Source organism: Drosophila serrata, unplaced genomic scaffold, assembly GCF_035046125.1.
Source record: "Drosophila serrata isolate PLE 108 unplaced genomic scaffold, ASM3504612v1 contig_292, whole genome shotgun sequence".
In the NCBI taxonomy this organism is placed as follows: Eukaryota; Metazoa; Arthropoda; class Insecta; order Diptera; family Drosophilidae; genus Drosophila; species Drosophila serrata.
Genome location: NW_028257190.1, coordinates 75,783 through 97,247, shown reverse-complemented (window position 1 = coordinate 97,247; position 21,465 = coordinate 75,783). Strand labels below are relative to the sequence as shown.

Genomic DNA, 21,465 nt, shown 5'->3' with positions numbered 1-21,465 from the left:
ACCGCACAATGCAGTCGCGTTAACCCTTTCCAAGTTCAAGAAAAAATACAAAAAAAAAAGGTTGATATCAACCGCAGGGGGTTGATACATCCATGGTACATGTACATATTATATATTGTATATATCCCCTTTTCGTTAAATCAGAAGAAGCCCGGCCACTCGAGCTTAAGTTGAAGCACAATTCATAACATTGCCTTCGTACTAATTACAAAAAGTGCTTGCCCCCCCCCCCAAAAAAAAAAAAAAACCTCCTGCAGGAATCCAGAAATAAGGTCCTGACGAGAAGAACAACAGCTGCTGCGAATCTTGAGCTTTCTCTCTGAGCCCAAAAACCAAAAACTCACTTCAGACAAACAGCTTGAGACAATGCCGCCGCGCATGCTGCAACCTCAGGAGGGGCAACAAGCACAACACACACACACATGGGCGGCGGCAATGGTGCCGAAAGGGGGGAAGCACAACAACAATAACAACAACAACAACAACAATAACAACAACAACGACGACGACGACGAGTGAGTTGACATGTGCCAAGCACACGACAATTGTGAACAAACACGATGAGAAAAAAAAGGGGGAAAAATTATATACAATATATATATCACATATATATATATATATATATATATATATATATATATAAATCAGGAACAGCAAAGCTTAGAAATGAGGGAGAGGGGGTAGGTAGGGAGGACATTCATTGATACAATTGCCAATGAAGTGGAAAAAGTAAAGGAGTATATCCTATACTTAACAATTAATAAATATATTTCATTATAAATATATGTGAATAATTCAAAATGTAATAAGAAAGTATATTTTAGTTGCTATCAAAATTTAATAAATATATATAATTTCAAATATATTAATTATATAAATATTACTATGTATAATAAATTATACGAGTTCAAAAAAAAAACTCGCTTAGAGAGGTTAAAATATATCAAAACAACCATTCTTCGATTTGTCCTCTCCCAAGTGCTCTCTCGCTCTACATCTCTCCCACTCTTTCCCCCACGCTTAGCCTGCAATGTGCCAGCAAGAGAGAGATCGAAAGAGAGACTTTCTTTTAAAGCTGAAATTTTGAGAAACGAGAGAAAGATAGAGAAAGGGAAAGAAAGATAGAGAAAGGGAGAGAAAGAGAGAGAAAGAAAGAGAAAGAGAGAAATATAGAGAAAGAGAGAGAAAAATATAGAGAAAGAGAGAGAGAAATATAGAGAAAGAGAGAGAGTTTCCTTTTAGGTTTAGCTTTGAAAGAGTTTAAAAAATTTTTCAAGAAAGACTACAATATACTAAAGTTACTACATTCTAATAACTCTTTCTTAAATAATAAAAATATACAGAATTTACATATGAATTAAATCTATATGGATAAAAACCCAAACTCTGTTTTTCCTAGAAAGGTCAATTATTTTTTGGTAAGGTTGGAATTTTAACATTTCACTTAACATTTTTGTTTCGCGCGCAAGAGATTTTGAACCCGTTCGGGTTTTTATGCAATTCTTCATGGTTTTTGTTGTATTTTTTTTTTTTCAAAGCTCCTTTGAAGTGGCAACCGGGGCAAAAATATTAAATGAAACCCAAAAAATAAAAGGGGAGCTAGGAAAAGGGGAACGCTAAAAGGGTGCTCAATACGAGAAAGCCTTGCCAGCCATAAGCTGACCACACACACGGACTGTGTGTGGGGGGCCGACCGACCATTGAAGTGGGCACAAAAACCCAAAATAAAAATTTCAAAAAATACCAAAAAAAAAAAAAAAGAAAAAAACCCTCCAACTTTCTGAAAAAAAAACCCAGCAAAGCCACCCGCATTTTAGTTAATTAACTCATTTGGTTTTTTGGCAAATGCCAGACCCCGCTTCTTGTATTAATTGATTTCACAGAAGAGCAAAGCAAGAATAAAAAAAAAGAAAATAATAGAGGAGGAAAAACCTGGCCAAGAAAACTATTTTCCAACCAACAAGTGCTTGGCTTCCCACGGGGATTTCCACTGCTGCTGCTGCTGCTGTTTGGGCCACTGATCGATTTTGGGCCCAGCAAAAAGTCAGCGAAAGAAAATGGGGAAATACCTCTGGCGATGGCGGCGGCAGGAATCAAAAACTGAAACTGAAAAGTATCCTTTCTGGCCCCACTCTTCTCTCTCTCTCTTTCTACCACCCTCCTCTCTTTTTGGCCATTATGAAAACAATTTTCAAGCTTAAGCAGCTCACGGCAGCGGCGACGACGGTCTTAAAACAGAGTCAGGGAGAAAGGAGAAAGGGGAAAGGAGAAGGGAGTCTGGGAGAAAGGGAGAGCAACCACTGAAAGCCACCCATTGCCACAGTCTCTGTCTCTGTCTGAATGTCTGGGAAAAGGACTCGTGGCCAGGACTCGTGGATATTGCAGCAGCTTCCCGCACTCGCCTGTCTGTTGTTTGTACTTAAGAGCTTTTAAATATCATAAATATATATCTATGCGAATCTCCCTACCTCAATCCCATCGTAATGAGAACGATGATGTTGACAAATATGCCTGGCGGGGCCAAGGAAAAATGATTTGCTTTCAGCAATAGCGCATAGAATATACATTTATTTCTGGGTATGTATTTTGTCATTAAGGAAATGTTGTTCGTTGGTTTTTCTTCCAGATAAAGCGCTTTAATATCGCCTTTTTCTCAACCCCCCTTCTGTAAACGACTTCCTGCTTAAGTTCTCCAACAAAAAAAAAACAAGGAGGAGACTGGGTTTTTAGCCACTTCCTTCGATACTTCGATATGGCCAAGGGCTTAAGTTCCCAACCACCAATAGTTTTTGGCAGAGCCAAATCGACTAATTTCCAAAGTTCTTTATTGCCTGCAACGCCCCCTTGAAGGATCCTCCTTGGGCGTCCTGCCCCTTTTTTTGCCTAGCCTTCCGGTATTTATACAAATAAAATTGCACAGAAAATGCCCAAAAACCGAAAACCGAAAACCGAAACAAGTACAAATCAACAGAAAATCGAATCCGAGAAAAGGGCCCCGGGACCAGGGACCTAGGAAAAGTCATTGCCATTTCGGGCTTAGGAGGAAGCCTTAAAACTTGGCTCACTCTCTCTCTCTCTGTCGTTCAGTCTGGAATCCCAGACTAATTTGCCAAAAAAGTTTGCACCGCATATTTTTGTAACCTTCTTCCTGGCTGTGTTTTGTTGTTTTAATTTCTCATTTGGCATTTGATTCCGGGTGGAAAACCACCCATCGCGCCACACCCCCACCCCTTGAAGGTCAGCACTAATAGCAGGCAAACATTTTCAAGTCAAGGCTTATCGATACGAACGATAAACTATAAATTTGTTCCCCACTCTCGGTGTGTGTTGTTTTTTGTGCCGGTTGCTAATGCAGACCGAGCGGGGGGAAGTCCCGGACTCCGGGACTCTGGAATGTTTTTTAAGCCTTCCGACAGAACCCGGGTTTGGTGCTACTGCTGCTGTTGTCGTTGTCGGCCAACAAAAGTTTTTGCAACGTATTAATTTGTCTAAATTTAACCCGTAATGACTTTAAAAGTAAAATTAATGAGGGTCGATAGTTGGCTTTGGTGCCCCAAACTTTTTGCAACATATGTGGCTGACGTTAAACGAATTTTTAAAGAGGGGAATATGGGAGATGGCCCCTTAAATATATATATTTGTATACATATTTATATATATAATTATTATATCATATAATATGATTTAATTTTATATTATAATCATAATTTCATATAATATAGTAAAATAAATAATACTATAATAATAAATAATTATATAAGGACTTTTATAACTGCATTATTTTACATTGAAAATAATATTTACCAGTAGTATACGCTTTATTAAAAAAAATTATATATTAAATGTAACCATACTCTCCTTAGCATACAGTGTCATAGTGCTATAATTACCAATAAATAATACTATAATAATAAATAATAATTTTAGGACATTTATAACTGAAATATTTTACATTGAAATTAATATTTACCAGTAGTTTAAGCCATATTAAAAAAAAAATATATATTAAGTGTAACCATACTCCTCTTAGCACACAGTGTCATAATGCTTAGTATCCAATAATTCAATGTAAAACCTGCAAAATATAAGCTAGAAAGTTGATTCTTTGGTACTTATTACTTACTGGTATTTATTACTATATTTATATATTCAAATTGAATTTAAATGTAACTTAAAAATTAAAATTAATCCTTACCTATTTTTCGTGATATTTATTTATTATAGCGCGCTACCCAGGCCGAGAAGGAAGTGAACACACTCAAAGAGCAGCTATCCACCGGCAATAGCGATAACAGCGATAACAGCGACACAGGTGCAGCAGCAGCAGCGGCAGCAGTTGCAGCAGCAACAGGAGCAATCACAGATAACGAGGAGGAGCAGCAGCAGCTGAATAGCTCCATCGTTGCAGCGGCTCTAACGCTGCAGCAGCAGAACGGCAGCAATCTGCTCGCAAATACAAATACGCCGTCGCCCTCGCCGCCGCTGCTCAGCACCGAGCTGCAGCAGCAGCAGCAGCAACAGTTGCAGTTGCAGCAGAGCGGCGGCGTCGTCAGCGGCGCCTGCCTCAATCCGAAGCTCTTTTTCAGCCACGCCCAGCAGATGATGATGGAGGCGGCTGCAGCGGCAGCAGCGGCGGCCTTGCAACAGCAGCAACAGCAGCAATCACCACTCCACTCACCGGTCACCGATGTTGCAGCAGCAGCAGCAGCAGCAACAGCAGCAGCAGCAGCAAACGCTGCAGGTGCAACAGCAACAGCGGCAACGGTCGATCAGTCGATAACCAATGAGACCATGGCCAGCAGCAATAACAGTCATCAGGATCTGCAGCTGGACGAGGATGAGGACGAGGATGATGAGGAGGAAGAGGAGGAGGATGATCTGGCTCAAGAGCCTGAGCAGGAGCATGAGCCAGAGCAGGATGATGCTGGCGATGATGATGAGGATGAGGAGGAGGAGAATGCATCGATGCAATCGAATCCAGATGATATGGAGACCGAGACCAGAACTGAGCCAAGTGCGACAACGCAGGCGTTGGAACTTTTAGAGGACAACATCAAGGAGGAGGCTAGTTTAAATGTAACCACAACAACAACAACAACCGATAATAGCAATAATAGTTGTAGTCGAAAGAACACCAACAACAACAACAACAATGAAAGTAATACCAACAATGAGCAACAAGTTGCTGTTGTGGCTGCCAATAGTGCCGAGGATGATGATTGCGCCAATAACAACAATACCAATACCACCACAACTAGCAATAACAACAACAACAATAATACAACAACAACAACCAGCAACACAGCCACCAGCAATACCAATACCAATAATAATAACAACAACAACAGCAATACCAATAACAACAATACCAACAACACCAACAACAACAACAGCAGCAGTGGCAACAGCGAGAAGCGCAAGAAGAAGAACAATAACAACAACAACGGCCAGCCAGCTGTCCTATTAGCTGCCAAAGATAAAGAGGTAAGTTGAGTGTGTTTAAGTTAAGTGTAGATTACTCTCTCTCTCTTGCTCTCATTCTCACTTTCTCTGCTCTTCTCTTTGCTCGGAGGGTATAAATAGAGGCATTGCTTTCTCACGGCCCTCAGTCTGTGCGCGGCCTCCCCGATGTTCACTTCTATGGTGATAGTGTGTACGCCCCTTTGGCCCCCAAAAAATATTACCTGATGAATGAAATGCATTTTGATAACCAGGAATTAATTGCAATCGTATTTCTTTCTTGTTATAACATTTTTTTAAAGTGTTGTTGAAAAGTAAAGCTAATTTGGAGTTAGTTAGCCAATGGTTAGGAGCTTAAAGCAAGCATTTTCGGTTAGCATACCAATCAGCTCTAAGTAAAATATCCTTTAGCCTAATGGGCACTCTTTAATCCTCACATTAAGCAAACTCGCAACCCCTTTTTCGGACTTCAAACACCACAAAAATGTTACAAAAAAAAGGAGTAACAAAAAAATAAAAGTTCTCCCCCGACTTTAAGTGACTTTTTAATTTAATAAACTGTAGCGGACTAAGGTCGAATATCCCTCAGAAAAAAAAGGGGATTGCAGCCGAAACCAAAGAGGAAAACCCAACCCACTGAAGGACAATTACCCGGCGCAATGAAATGTAAAACCGTTAAGATTAGACAAACGTCGCCGCTGGAATGCTGCGAGTGTGTGTGTGTGTGTTGGTGTTGGGGAAAGTCGAGAAAACTCGGGGAAAAATCCAAGTAAAAGAGCAGGAGCTAAATTCCAACCGCAGACGGCGACGCACGACTGACCGAGGACCGACCTCCGTCTACAGATTCTCGCCACTTCTCGGCCATCTCCCTCCTCCTGGCCAGTACGCACAATTGAGAAAACACTTGCACAAATAAACAAACCGCCCCCCCTGAACACCACCACCCACTTTTCCGGGCACTTTTCTTGTAATTTTCTAGCCAAACAGAAAAAATGTTGCCCGAGTACGAGAGCGAGAAACCGAGACCGACCGAAAAGGAAAAAAAAAAAAAGGGAAACAAGGCAAACAAATGAGCGGCGGGACTTTTGACTTCTTCTTTACACGCCCAAGACAGCAGCCAAAAGGGATAGCGGGAAAAAAATTCGGAAAAAAAGAAGGAAAATATATGTATAGGGGGGAAATTTCCAGCCTTTTTCCTGGGGACAACAACAAGGGAACACAAAAAAGTTGAAGGGAAACTTTTTTATTTTTTGTGCCACAGACAAGGACAAGGACAAGGACTAAACGGGGGGTGTAAAGTGATATCATTAAAATATTGACAAGACAATTTTTACGCCTACAAATTTGTTGAATGCCTTTGTTGTTTACACAGCACCAGAGGAATGATGGGTTAAAGGGGTTTTCCAAGGGATCAAATTTGCCTAAAATAACTCAAAAACTTGAGGGGGAGGGATTTAGATACAGATATTAAGAGGGTATAGATTGATAATTATTGTAATATATATATTACAAGATTGTTTTTGGTTTATAAGCATTTTTAAAACACAATATCTCAGAGATACAAAACCTTTTTAATCTTTTTAAATGCTAGAAGCAAGATATAAACTCCCCCCCCAAAATGATTTTTTGCTTTTGTTTTATATATTTGAAACCGCATTGAATGATTGCTTATCGCCCAGACATCAACCCTAAAGAATGATATAGAAGCTAAAGCTCTTTGACTTGCTACTCCCAAGTGCTTCTCGTGTGGCTTTTTGTGAAGATGTTGAATGCATAGCATATTTCCCTTGCATTTCAGCATCAATCATTATCATTTGCCATTAAGTGCAGCAGCTTCCTCCATTAGCAACCCCCAAGGTGTTGCAAGAAGGCGAAGCAAGCGCATTTCTTTAATGTTTTATCACTTCACTTCACCACCTAAGCAGTGGAGTAGTTAGAGGGGGTATATATATGGTGTTAAATGGAGTATTTTTTCCCCATTTTTTTTTTTTTGTCATTATTTGAAATCCATTAAAAGCTATTTTTGCCACCACCCAAGACCAAGCTCATTAGTTTGATTACTGGCGCCCTGGCAAAGCCAACCCCTCCTCCCTGTCCCCCCCCAAAAAAAAAAACAGCTGTGATAAATGCACTCGCCTGACAACTAAATCACTTATGTGTTTGTGCTCCCCCCGCTGCTGTTTGCCACTGGTTGTGCGTGTGTAGATTCAGATTTATCTGTTACACATGTTCATAAATATGCGACAATATTTTCTGAGTTGTCCTCTCGGGACAGCAGCCAAAGATGATCGACAGGAATATGAGCAGCGGCAGTGCCATAAAGAAGAAAAAACGAAATTACAGTGTGGTCAGCCTAGGGAAAGTCAAAGCCAGTGTGACCTTGCTGCTTTATAATGCAATCTAAGTATGAAAATATGAATAATATGAGAGTATGAGACTTACCCTTGCACTTTATGCAAAAGTATACACATTTCTTTTGTTTAATAAGTACAATAACAAATCTGTTGCTAATATTTCGAGGGCCCTCTGTAGATTTGAAAGATTCGTTGCCCAGAAATCATGTTAAATGGAATTGCAACAGTTGTTTGTTGTTAGAATCCAGAGTGCAACAGCTCTAGCCGCCAGTTTTGTGCGTTTGTTTTGGCTATGAGGCATGTGTTTATTTTTTCGCAGAAGTGCATTTTTATAGACAAAGTGCTTTGGGCCGTCGCATTTCCAAAAATAAAACGCAATACAGCACAAAAAAAAAAAAAAATGGGAAAAAATTAACAACAACATGCAAATAAAAACGAAAAGAAATAATCGAAAAGAAAGCAAAAATTAAACGCTTCTTGACAGCGCAAACAAATGAACAACAAATTAGCAGCCAGCAGCCAAGCTATATAGAGCAGCTTCCGCTTCGATTTTGCTTTTATTATTATTATTTTTTGTTACTAATACTAGGCAACCTCTCTTCTCAAACAAAACGACACGTTTCATTGCTTATTTTTGTAGTTTTTTATCACGCCACAAACAAAAACAAACCACAATGTATTTATTAAATAACAAAAGTCAACTCGATTTGGGTTTTTTTATCCACCGGAAAATATATATATATCGTCTGTATATATATTTATAGAATTTCTTTATCGACACATTTCCACATATTTGTGCATAAACAACGAACAAAAAATACAAAAAAAAAAACCACACACACACAAACCAAATCAATTTTTTTATGACCTTTGTTTTGCGGCTAGATTTAGTTGTTTATCCTAACACTAGAGACCACAGAAAAAAAGAAATATATATATTTATATAGTTTTATATATATTCGAATATATCTGATTAGCAGCCACATACATTTACGAGTCATTAGGGGGAAATTCATTGATAAGTTTCAACGATATGGGAATGTTTACAATTAAATTCTTCTAATTTAATAGACTTTTTTTTTTTTAAATGGTAATTCTAATAATAATTTACTTAGCTCTTTATACATATATATATATTTATAATATCAGCAAACATAATATTGAGTTTAATTTTGGAAACCTTTTCCGATGATAAGGGAACCGATTATTGAGCACCCGCATCTCCTCCCTCTCTGAGCTCACTGATAGATGTATAGATGTATAGATGGATGGATGGATGGATGGATGGATGGTTGAATGGATGGAATCATAATAATAATAATCATAATTATTCGATTTAGGCTTATCATCGCGTGACTTGGGTGCCAAAGCCAAAATTTAATAGCATTAATGCTCGACTTTTTAATTGGGGAATTGGACCCACCGAAACCGATCTGCGTCAGAGGCAAAACCCGGCAGAAACTTGAATTATGAAAGGGTTATATATGCTATATGCTATATATTTCAAATCAAATATTTAGATACACGCTCCACGACAAAAGACAATGGGCTTAAAGTGTTATTTTTAAATGCAAATCGAGTGGAAAATCCATCTAACGCAGAAACCGTTTCGCTTCTAAAATTAAAATCAACTGTTTAAACAATGTGAGAAATAAAGTAAAGTAAAGATCGATTCCCAATGACACTCTCGCTCTCTCTCTATCAGTTTATTGCTTTCGTAATCTTAAAGAGCTTCAATTATTTTAGATTTTTTTGCTATTAATTTGAATCTCATTATGATTAAAAATTTGTTTATTTTGCCGCCGCTGATGATGATGATGATGGGGAGCCAAAAAAAATTTATTGGCGATTATTCGAATTTAGTATAAGTTATGCCAATCGAAGCAAAAGTTTGACTCGGTGCCGTTGAAAAGTCTGGATTAAAGCAAATAATAATAATAATGAGACGACGTCGGGTGAGAATTTATGGAAAATTTAGTAGGGGTTTTTCGTCTGGACAAATACTACAAATAATAATAATAATAATAATGCCGCACAATTGCAATTATTCAATTCAAATCAATCAGCACACACAAATACCACTCAGATCTGAACTATATATACAATATATATATAGTATATATCGCTGGAGACATTGAGCTTAGTTAGGACAAGCCTGCAATGATTGCTGACTCTCTGGTCTGTCGTGCTTATCATCGTATCGTTGCTATTTGTATTGCTGCTTAAAGTGAACAAAAAAAAAAAAAAAAAAAAAACAACTACAAAATATACACACAAAACCCACACACCCACACACATCCCCTAGTCATCCACCAATTGCGGATAAATTCAATTTATTTATCGCATATGGATTCTGATCGGCGAGAGCAGTCCAGCCATAGATTATATGGCTATCTGTGCCTCTCTGTCTCTGGCTCGTACAGACTGATTGTTGCTTGTGCTTTGCTGCTTCTGCTTCTGCTTTTCTGCTTCTGCTTCTGCTTCTGCTTAGTATAGCTTTGTTGTTTGCTCTCGAAATGGGTAAATGTGTGATTTTGATTTTTTTAAATTGATTATTTCCTTATTTTCGTTCGCCAGTGGCTTTTGTTGTTGCGTGAGCTAGTTCAGTTCAATTTGGAATTTAAATTCATTCGTAGTATAGTCATAGTTGTAGTTATAGTTGTTGTTGTTGTGCCTGTTGCATCAGTCATAAATGCCTAGATTAAGGCTGATGTTGGCACTTTTTTTCGAAATGGGGAAAATTCTATAAAGAATTGGAATCCAACAGAGTTTTGGTTTCAAATTTGCATTGATTTCTTGAAATGGAGTGTGACCTTACTGGTAATCAATAAAACGCAAGGTCACACTGGTTACAGCCTGGTCACATTAGTTTTCTATTATGTCTTTCAATAACTATTATTTTTGCTAAGGCTTTATTTTCATAGGTACTTTTCCTGTACCTCATTAAGCGAAAAAATCGAATGAGAAATAATGAACATGCACATGGCTACCATCTAATTGGAGGCCATTAAAATGGTGACAAGTCGAAAATGCAATTGGCATAGCAAAAAAAAAAATATATTACGAAGGAAAACCTAAAATCCGCCTGATTTATGGCCAACAAATAATCGGCAAAGAGTAGGTGGGCTCTGCTCTAAATGAAAAATCTGCCAAGTCTTGGCCCAAAGTCTTGTAGCCATCAATTTCGGATATATATATATATATACTATATAGATATATGTATATGTAGTGCACACACTTTCTGGCAATTTGAAAATTGTCAATTTCGATTCCACATCGCACCTCTGAGGGAACTCAATTACAGGCATGAACGGAAATTTAGCATTTCAATTAGCAAAAGGAGCTGCCGGAGACGACGAATGTGTCGATAAATCAAATTGCATTTCTATATATATTTAGTATATCTATCTTCTTTTTTTTTTTTATTAATTTGCCATTAAATTGAGTTGAATCTGAAGCTGAGAAATGTGTGTTGCTGCCCGGCAATTAATTAAGTTTGCATTTGAATTTATTATCTTGCAGATATTGCGATACACTCGTACAGAGATACTTCTTGGTTTTTTTTTCTATATATGTAAATATAAATATATATATATTTTTTGTAGTTTTTTTAGCAGTCATGGCTAAAGTCGGTGTTGCTGATGTTTGATTAGCCTCCGTTGGCGTTTTTGTTTGCTAACCTTCGACGTTGTTTGTACGTGTGACAGTCCACAACGATTATTATGATAGATTAGCCAAGAAGAAAACTCTGAAACAAAAAAATAAAATACGCTCTTGAAGCGATTTAATCAGCAAAACAAGACAATTGAATTTTTATTAAAAAGTCACATTACTTTGAAGAAAGAAAGAGGTGGGAATAGAGGAAGCTAGCTTTAATATATATTTTTTACCTTTACAAAAATATCCTTAAAAGTCTGCTTCGGTTTTCTCCTTATTTAAATTCTCCCCCACAAAAAAAAAGGAAGCCCAGCAATTAACTAGATCATTGATTTCAAATTAAAAAACACCCTGATGAAATGCCATAAAATGCGAGGGAAAACCTTTAGTTAAATATGTCTGCATTTAAGTTTTTTTCCTTCTCGTTTTTTTTTTGTGCCATCAAACGCAGGTCTTAAGGTCTTCTTGTCCCCCCTCTTAAAAAATTTGGACAATTAAAAAAGGCTAAGCGTAAAAATCGTTCAATTTTTTTTCGGGAGGGGCGCGGTAAATGGCCGGGACTTTAATTAGTTTGCCATGCTGTCGCTTCAATTTTGATGCAAGTTAACCGCAACGTCGCGACGTCTCTACACTCCTCATCATCTATATAGAATCTATATAGTATATCTTCAACGCCATCGTCTCCGTCTCCGTCTCCGTCTCCGACGCTTTCGTTTTCGTCATCGCCATCATCATCATCCGCATCCGAGAAATCTCCAACTCAACGCAAATTAAGCGTCGTCAAAATAATTGCCGTGGCTCGGTCAAAATGCGACCGCAGACGCACAGTGGGCGTGGTGGGGTTAATTTTAAATGCTTTAGCCCCACACACAAACAGCAGAAGCAGAAGCAGAAGCATCAGCTCACACAAATTAGTAACACTCGCTTTTCCGGGTTGGCTTTTCTTATTTGTCTCATTTTTTGTGTATTTTGTTAATAATTAAATTCTTCTTTGAGGAATACAAATTATTGTTACAGGTTTTACTATTCATTTATGTGGGATTTTAAATTAATTTAAATAACGAATAACTAATTACTAGGTCTTAGTTACAAGTTACTAGTTAATATATCTTGTGACATATAATATATAATTTATATGACATTTTAAAGGGGTGGAATATACATGAATGTTAAATTAATTTAAATAATGAATAACTAATTACTAGTTCTTAATTACACGTTACTAGTTACTAGTTATAAGTTACTAGTTTCTTAGTTTCTTATTCGTTAGCAATTGCAAGACTCGTTACTAGTTGCTGTTTCCTAGTTTTTAGTGACTAGTATTTTTTTAGTAACTAGTTACAAGTTACTCGTTACTATATACTGTCTACAACCTCCTCGTTACTCGTTACTAGTTCTCATACTTTTTCGTTTCTATTTCTTCTTTGTCAACATTAACCCACTGTTTGCTCTAACCCAAAAACTTAACCCTCCTCCTCCTCCAAGGGTAATTAAAATAAGCTGGCCATATCTTTTTTTATCTCTCTCTCTCTCTCTTTATTTTTTGCTAAGTTTCCTGAAAAAAGGGGGGAAAATTCATAGGCTTGGGGCCTTTTTTTTATGCATTTCCAGTGGCATTTAATAGAAATGAAATTGTCATCAAACGAAGATTGAGTTTTCGGTGGAAACTGAAAACGAAGGCGAAGTTAATCGATGCACAGACACAGCCCTCCAATGATGATGATGATGGGGCCGGAATTCAATTAGAAGTTGACGCTGATGTCCAAATCAAATTAGTGTCTGCCCCAGCTCTAGAAAATCATTCATTTTAGTCAAGTTTCTTTGCAGAACTTGCAGTGTAAAGCTCAATGCGATGAGATACCTGACTTTAACCCCCCCGTCCAATAAAGCTGATATATAAAGCTGGCAAAAAGGACAACGGCAAGCGGAAGGAAGTTGAAACCATTAGAAACTGCCAAACTCGCAGTCGAAAAAAAATTTCATATTTTTATAAAACAAAAAGCTAAAAAAAAATGCATACACACACAAAAGGCAAAGAGGCACTGGGAAAACAATGACAGACCAGCAGGAGTAACTGAGGCCGAAGCTGGGGCAGGATCATCATCATCAGACAGGACGCGAGGACTTTCCGTTCGAGCCTTACGAATGTTTGCTCGAGAGATGTTGATTGGCATTCGCCCGGTGAAAGGGGTTAAGGGGCCGAATCTCTGGATCTGATTCTGAATCTGCCCGGGACTCATAAATTATTGTCTAGACTATGATTTTAACGTTTTTTGATTATGAAAGAGAAGGAAGCCCTGGCCGAAAAGAACCCGCAATATATACATATATAAAAATAACCTTTTTTTTTTTATTGTTTCTCTTTTTCTGGGTATGTTTTTTTGTTTTGTATTTTTCAGCAATTTTTCTGTGGGCTGTGCAGATATCATATCAATAAGCAAAGGGATTAGACATGTGACTGGGCTCTGCCCCGGAGTCGAGTGCTTATCTGTTGGGTAAAAATATATATAAATGAAAAACATAAAACATAAAACACATGACACAAACGTAAAACAAAAAAATGTGAAATAAAATTTGCCAGGTTCTCTGTTATTTATTTTTTGCTAAAGGATGAGAGAGCCAGACAATTATTAAGCAAAAGTTTAACGAATTAGAAACAAAAGGGGTTAGGGGGAAAATATACAAATAGATATATATATATATATGGAAGGGTTGCTGCTTCCCTTCACGCACAAAATTCTAGACAATAAAATCGAAACATAAATCGAAAATTGTAAAATTGTAAAATTCTAATAAGAAAATACTCGCGGGGGTAGGCAAGATTTCCACACTTTTGAGTGATTGGGGGGGTGAGGAGGGAATCCTGGGAATTGTAAAGCTGTCAAATTTTAATTACAAAACTTTATAATCCAAAAAATACAACAACAGCTAGAGGGAGACAACAGCAGACAGAGAGAGAGAGAGAGAGAGGGAGAGATGGGGGAAGACTCGAAGGAAAACCAAAGAACGAGTTGTGAATTGCGTGCCCCAAGGGGGCAGAGCACAACAAAACCCCCCTCAGAAATAACCCTTACCCCCCCGCGAATCAATTCAATAACTCTGTGTGTGTGTGCGTGTGTGCGTAATGACTGAATGACTGAATGACTGTTTGACTGACTAACTGACAAAAAAAAAAAAACGTTTTTCCCCCGCCCGCCACATTTTCCTTCGTGCTGCCCCAAAACTTCAACTTGCAAAATGTTTGATTTATGCCTTTGAATTGTTGTAAATTGCTCCTCTCCGGTGCTCCATTCTCCTCCCTCCTCCCTCCTCCTCACCTCCCTCCCTCTCTCCCTCTAGCTTTTCAAATTTTCCAACCCCTTTTCCACTTCTCGTTTTTCCCCCCCTCTTAAATGGCCCGCAGCAATTGACAAATAATGCAAAAATTCTGGCGAAATTACCTGCGATTTGAGGTCTTTAAGTTGATGAATTGTCTGTCAGTGAGGAGAATGAATAAGGGAAGGAATGAATGAATGAATGAATGTAGGAAGGAATTACTGAAAAAATGAAGAAATCAATGAAAGAATGAATAGGTAAACGGAATTCGACTATTGATTGAGGGTATAAGTGGGTTAAATAAGCAATTTTAGGTGTTTTATTATTATAGGAAATATGAAAGATACCAAGTGAACAAAGGGTTACAAATCTATAAAATATAATATAATAAATAGTAAATAAGAAAGGAAACTAACAGCTGGAAGCCGAAGTTTATATATTTAAATTTTTTTATTCAATTATAGATTATAATTGGAAATCAATCATAACTAACTTTAAAATATTCGGGTTTTTTGATGAATATATATTACAATTTTTATATGAACATTTTTCGGAAGATCAAAATTTAAAAAATTCATAACTAAGCCAAAAATGCATTAATTTTAATTTGGAAAGCTGTCCTATGCTAGTTTTTATTAGGTTAATAAATCTGCATACTAAATTTAACATTTAAAAAAATTCAATTTTTCATCCATTTTTTATGACAAAATTTAAGATGAAAAAATTATAAATTTTTTGAAAAATTTAAAATTTTCTTATTTATAGCTAGATTGATTCGGCTGTTAATGCTGATCAAGAATATATATGATTTATAGGGTCGGAAATGCTTTCTTCATATCGAAACAAGCTTCTGACTAAAATTAAAATACCTAAAAGGTTATTAAGTCAGAAACTAGAAATAGTTTTATTTTCAAGTATCAAGGCTTGGTTTTTAAATTCCCAAGAATAGCAATTTAAATTTAAATAAAAACTGTAATAATTTAAAAGTTAAATAGCACCATATTATTATTATTATTATATCATTTAAAAGGGACTTCCATATGTGACCTCTTTCATGCTTATGTCTTTGTTTCAACTTTGTATGTTTGTTTCCTCTTTTCTCCGCTTTTATTTTACGTTGCTTTCTTTTTTGTTTTTACTGTTTTTGTTTTCTTTTTTATTTTTCGTATTATTTTTCCTACACTTCTTTGTTTATCTTTTGTTGCAAATTGCCAACTTGGGCATTGCAAAAAAATGCAATGCAGCCAGAGAAAACAAAAGCCTTGGCTTGGCCCGGGCGTCAAAGCTCTGGGGTGCACTTGGCAGACTTTAAAGCGGAGCTCTGCCTTTCTCCTCCTCCTCCTTCTTCACCACCTCCTTCCTCCTTGATTCCTCCTCCTCCTCCTTCTCCTTGTTCCCTTATCACACCAACCTTCATGCAGCATCCTTGGTCCCGCATCGCCCGCGAGCTACTCCTTTGCCAGAAAACACTTGAAACAATCAAAAATCAATGACAAGCAGCAGCAAAAGCAAAATAATAAAACAAGTAAAGGCATATTACACTGCGGGAAAATAAAATTAAAGAAGAAAATTAAAGATAAAGAAAGCAAAAAAATAAATGGTAGAAGAAAATTAAAGATAAAGAAAGCAAAAAATAAATGGTAGAAGAAAATTAAAGATAAAGAAAGAAATATAATAAAACAAGTAAAGGCGGGAAAATATTTAACTCGTAGAAGAAAATTATAGATAAATTCATTTAAAGTTATGAAACTTTATAGAATTAAATAGTTTATATTTACTTAAGACGGTAAAATAGGTCAATAGGTAGAAAATTTTTCTAAGAAGTTTATAAGGAAAGTCTGGGAACTCCTATTCAACAATTTTATTTGCTAAATTTTAAATATTATAATTATTATTATTATAATTATTAATATTAGGCAGACCCAAAAAACTAATAATATATACAAATATAAAATATTTACAATATATGATATATGATATATGATATATATTATGACAATATATTACTTTACATTTTAATTCTAATATTTTTTTTCTTAATTTTATTAACCAAAATGCGCCCCTTATTTTGCTCTCTGCATTATCACATAAAATCCAGCAAGGAATATAAAACATAGAAAAAAAAAACAACAACAGTTGACGACATTGAGACGAAGCTGAAGCTTCTTTTTGCCCATCCCCCCCTCTTGGCCAACAGTGTGTTGCCTTTTACTCATTTGTCTTTTGGCTTTTTGGAAATTAACAACAGAGAGTCAACCCCCTTTTAGAGTCAGCCTCCTTCTTCACAGCCTCCGCCTCCGCCTCTGGGCTGCCTTGGCAAAAAGTTACCCCTTTTTTATATATATATAAATATATATATATATGTGAGCTATCTCTATCCATCAACGCCCCCCCAAACCCCACCCCCCTTGTGTCAGTCATATATATATTTTAAAATTTTTATGCCCGAATGAATTTTAATTCCTTTGACGGTTTTTGCCTTTGCCATTGGCAGCTGACGGGCCTAAAAAGTCTGCTGAAAAAAAAACATTAACAAAAAAAATAAAACAAGCTGAATTATTTTATAAGCAAGCCCTGAAGAGCTTCTCCTCGGAGTGTGTGTGTGTGTGGGGTGTGGGTGTGTGTCTTTGATTGCTTATTGTTAATTTGTATTTGTAGATTGGTGTCTCTGTGTGTGTGTGAAGCTGCTGCTCGCTGATTAAACCCTTTTTTTACACCCCCAACCCCATGAGGGAAAAAAGGAAAACCCTTTGCCTTGGCCTCATGTGGAATAAATGCAGAGAAAGAAATGAGAGCTCATTTAAGTAGATATTTTTAATCAAGTTTTTAGGGAAATTTGAATTGAAAAAATAGCATAACTTTGTCAAAAAAGCCTTAATTTCAATTGGGAAAACTGTCCTGTGTTAGTTTTTGTTAGGTTAATAAATCTACATACTCCATTTAAAATTTTGAAAAATTGAAATTTTTTCAATTTTTTCTATGACAATTTTAAGCCTTAAATTTTTTTAAAATTTTACAAAAATTAAATTTTGTTCGGACATGGCTAGATCGATTCGGCTGTTGATGCTGATCAAGAATATATATGATTTATAGGGTCGGAAATGATTCCTTCACTACGTTTTTAGCTTTTGACTGAAATTATAATACCCGGAAAGAGTATAAAAAAATAACACGAAGAATTAAATTAGTTAATAAATTAATAAAATTATTAAATGAAATAAAATTAATTAATTTAATAATAATTAATTTAATAATAATTAATTTATTAATAATTGATTCAATTAAAGTTAAGCAACACAAATACTAAAGAAATAGTTAAGATGTGTTTCATAGGATCTTCTTCAAAAGTTTTACCTTTAATATCTTTTTTTTTTTTTTATTTGTTTATATTTCTATATATATTTTTTTTTTGTAATTATTACTTTCTCCTCTAAATTTTCTCTCAGTGCATACAAGAAAGGCAGCAACAGCAAGCGGCATTGCCTTAATTCCTTTTGGCATTTTATGCTTCCATCTTCATCTGCTAACCAAAACTCCTCACGCGCTTCATGTCTTTTGCCTTCGAGTGTTTGTTATTGTTGTTTCCATACACATATATATATATTTATATATATTACAAATATATATATACAAAATATATGTGTATCGACTGCTTTTGTCAATTGTTATGCAAAAAGGGTAAGACTCTCTCTTGGCTGCTTGGCAATTTTGTTAATTACAAATCGTTTGCTTTTGCCTTTGCTTCACGGTTGCCAGCCCGTCAGTCTTTACCATAATTTTTTTTTGGAAAAATTATTACCCAAAAAAACAGCGAGTGAGGGATGCTATGTTAGAGTATCCTTTGTCCAGCTTTGGTCCTGGGGAAAAATGTAAATTTTCATAATTTACAAGCAACACACCCGCCCGAGAGACGCAACGTTCGAAAGTATTTGTTATAGTTTGTTTGATTGCTGTTAGATGCTACACCCAGGACTCTGCACACACACACACACGCACTCTACACACACCTCACACACCCATCACAGGAGCAGCCTCATCAACCACAGAAGAGTTGCAGAAAGTTTCTACTTTTGCAACCCTTGAAAATGAAAATGATTTCTGCTGTCTCCTGCTCTCCCTGTGTGTGTGTGTCCTCATCCAAAAAGTTGATTTATCGTTTTAATATTTCTTTCATTTTTCGGTTGGCTTTCGGCGTAAAATACTCGAAAAGTCCGAAAAATCGAAATGACAGTTTTTTAGTCCCTCCGCCTTTGAAAATTTTCTGGCATTAATTTGCATACGAAAAAGGGGATCAAGCGGCATTGTTGCCAAACTTCAAAAAACTTCAACCTTCATTTACGTTTTACTAATTAAGTTTTGTGTATATAAATATAAATATTTGCAGGGTATTTATTGCCTTAAGAGGTTTAGTTTAAATGCATTTATTTAAGGCTTTACTTGAGAGGTGAATTTGTAATTAAAAATCAGGTTTTATAGTAATTACTTTTTGGGTTAGAAACTATCTTTTGATATATGAATTTATTTTGAGGATTTTCTGGCTATATTTAAAACTTGTAAAGTTAATTTTAACTAATTTAAAACAAGGTTTACTAGGTGATAATATTGTATGTTGATTTTCTGGTTTAAAAAATATTTTTCAATTTTTTTTACTTGCTGATAATAATCTATGTTGATTTTCTGGTTTAAAAAATATTTCTCAAAAATATTTCAGAGCCTTGCAATGAAAGTACAGTTGCCACCATGTGTGTGTGTGTCTCTTGAATATAAGTTGAGGGAAATCCATTCCCTTTGGCACCCTCAACTTGTGCGCTAATTACGTTTATTTAAGAAAAGCTGCGAAAAATTCTCGTTTTATTTTTTTTTTTGGATAAATGAAGCAAGGAAAGACATGGTAAGAAGGGGTTGGCTTGGTCTGGATTGTCTGGCAATTAGAAGCCACCCTCACGGGGGGACTCCCCGAGTTGCCTTACCGCACCCATAAGATTTTTATGCAATTAATTTGAGTCGTTTGTCGTCTTGTCATGTCTTTTTCCTCCCTCCAACTCCCACTCCCACTCCTCCTCATATATGCTAATGAAAAATCGAACACGCATGCCGGCAATTTCCCAACCCTTCTTGACATGTGTGTGTGAGGGGGTTGGGTGTCCTGGATCCTGTGTGTGTGTGTGGGGGGTCCTTTGATTGATAATAGAATTAACTGGCGTCTCTTGGCGGCTGTTTTGCATTTTTTTTTTTTGGTTCGGCACATGCCACATGCCACGCATGTTCTTGATGCTTTTTTAATGCCAATTATATTGTTCTTGCCTGGTTTTCTTCTTTTTTTTTTTTTTGTTTATGGCCAATAATCATCAGTTTTGGGCTTTTGTGCCCATCCACAATTATTGATAAAATAGACACGTGAAGGTTTACCTATGTATGGTGTTCCCATGTTGATGAAATTATTGTTTATGCCCCATGTTCGACACAAATCACGCAATGACACGCAAATTTGTAGTTAGAATTATGTTGATTTTCTCGTCTATATATATAAATTTGCATATGGGTTAAGGGGATACCGCATATAGCTCGATATTGAATTTTCTTGCACGCATATGCATATATTTATTATATTTAATTGGAATTAATTATTAATATTCATATAGATTTTGGAACTTTAATTATTTGGTTTATTTGTGATCGGAAAAAGGAGTTGGCTTAACCTTCATTTTGAAAATAAAATTTAAAGATGTCTCAAACTGCATCTATTCTATCTGCGCTTATGCTTGAACATTGCAGGCAAAGCGTAGAGAGCGAGAGAGAAAAAGAGGCAAGAGTGCTGAAAGCAGTAGGAAAAACCTGAAATAAGCCTTTCTATCAAATGTTATAACTATAATCTTGAGAAGAAAAGTTACTATACCCATTAAGGCATTAAAAAAAACCCTTAAAAGCTACTTTACCCCATGAAAGTAATAAGAAAATCTTCATAAAATGAACACATTCCCAAATAAAATCAATCGATAAGAAATTTTAAAGGGGTAAAACTTTTGCTTATGGCATCTGCTTGGCGTCAATTAAAAACCGCGCCATAAAATTAATTTTAATCACATAATAAGAGATATACACACACAGGCTTACATATATGTCCGTGTGTGTACCTGGGCTGTCATTAAAAAATTTCGTTGCATACCACAAGGCGGAGCAGAGCTGCCGAAAAACTTTATCTTGTCAACTTTGTGGGGGGTGTGTGTGTGCGTGTGTGTGTGTGTGTGTCGACGCACTTAAGAAAAATTCCCTTGTCAAATTTGCCAATTATCATATTTTCATCAAACAAACAAAGTTCCCCAAACAAAAGGGGGAGGATGCTGATGATGTTACCTTGGGGGTGGGATTGGGCCTGATTTTCTTACCACCTGGAGGGGGAGTGTGTGTGTGTGTGTGTGGCAGAGGCATGCCTCACGACATTGACGTCGTTGTTAATTTTATTAAAAATTATTTTATAACTCTCGGCAGAACTTTTACAGCCACGAGCTTAACATTGTATGAACATATATGTACTTATACCCAGGGGGTTCAAGGCAGAAAAAGCCAGCAAAGTACAGCCCATTATCAATAAATATTAAATTCTTTTATTATATTTGCTTTACAATGTTCAGCTTATATATATTTTTGTAATCGATTGAAAATAAACTAAAATGTCATG

General features: G+C 36.3%; 1 protein-coding gene across 4 annotated transcripts in view; it reads left to right on the top strand.

The window, feature by feature from the left end:
• The window catches only part of ct (homeobox protein, cut), an 82,974-nt gene that overhangs the window by 44,542 nt on the left and 16,967 nt on the right, over positions 1 to 21,465 (top strand). For all 4 annotated transcript variants that reach the window (XM_086836644.1, XM_086836642.1, XM_086836643.1 and 1 more), the window contains exon 2: positions 4,225 to 5,484. In XM_086836644.1, coding sequence (XP_086692770.1) covers positions 4,225 to 5,484 — 1,260 coding nt within the window. The remainder of the gene's footprint in view (positions 1 to 4,224; positions 5,485 to 21,465) is intronic.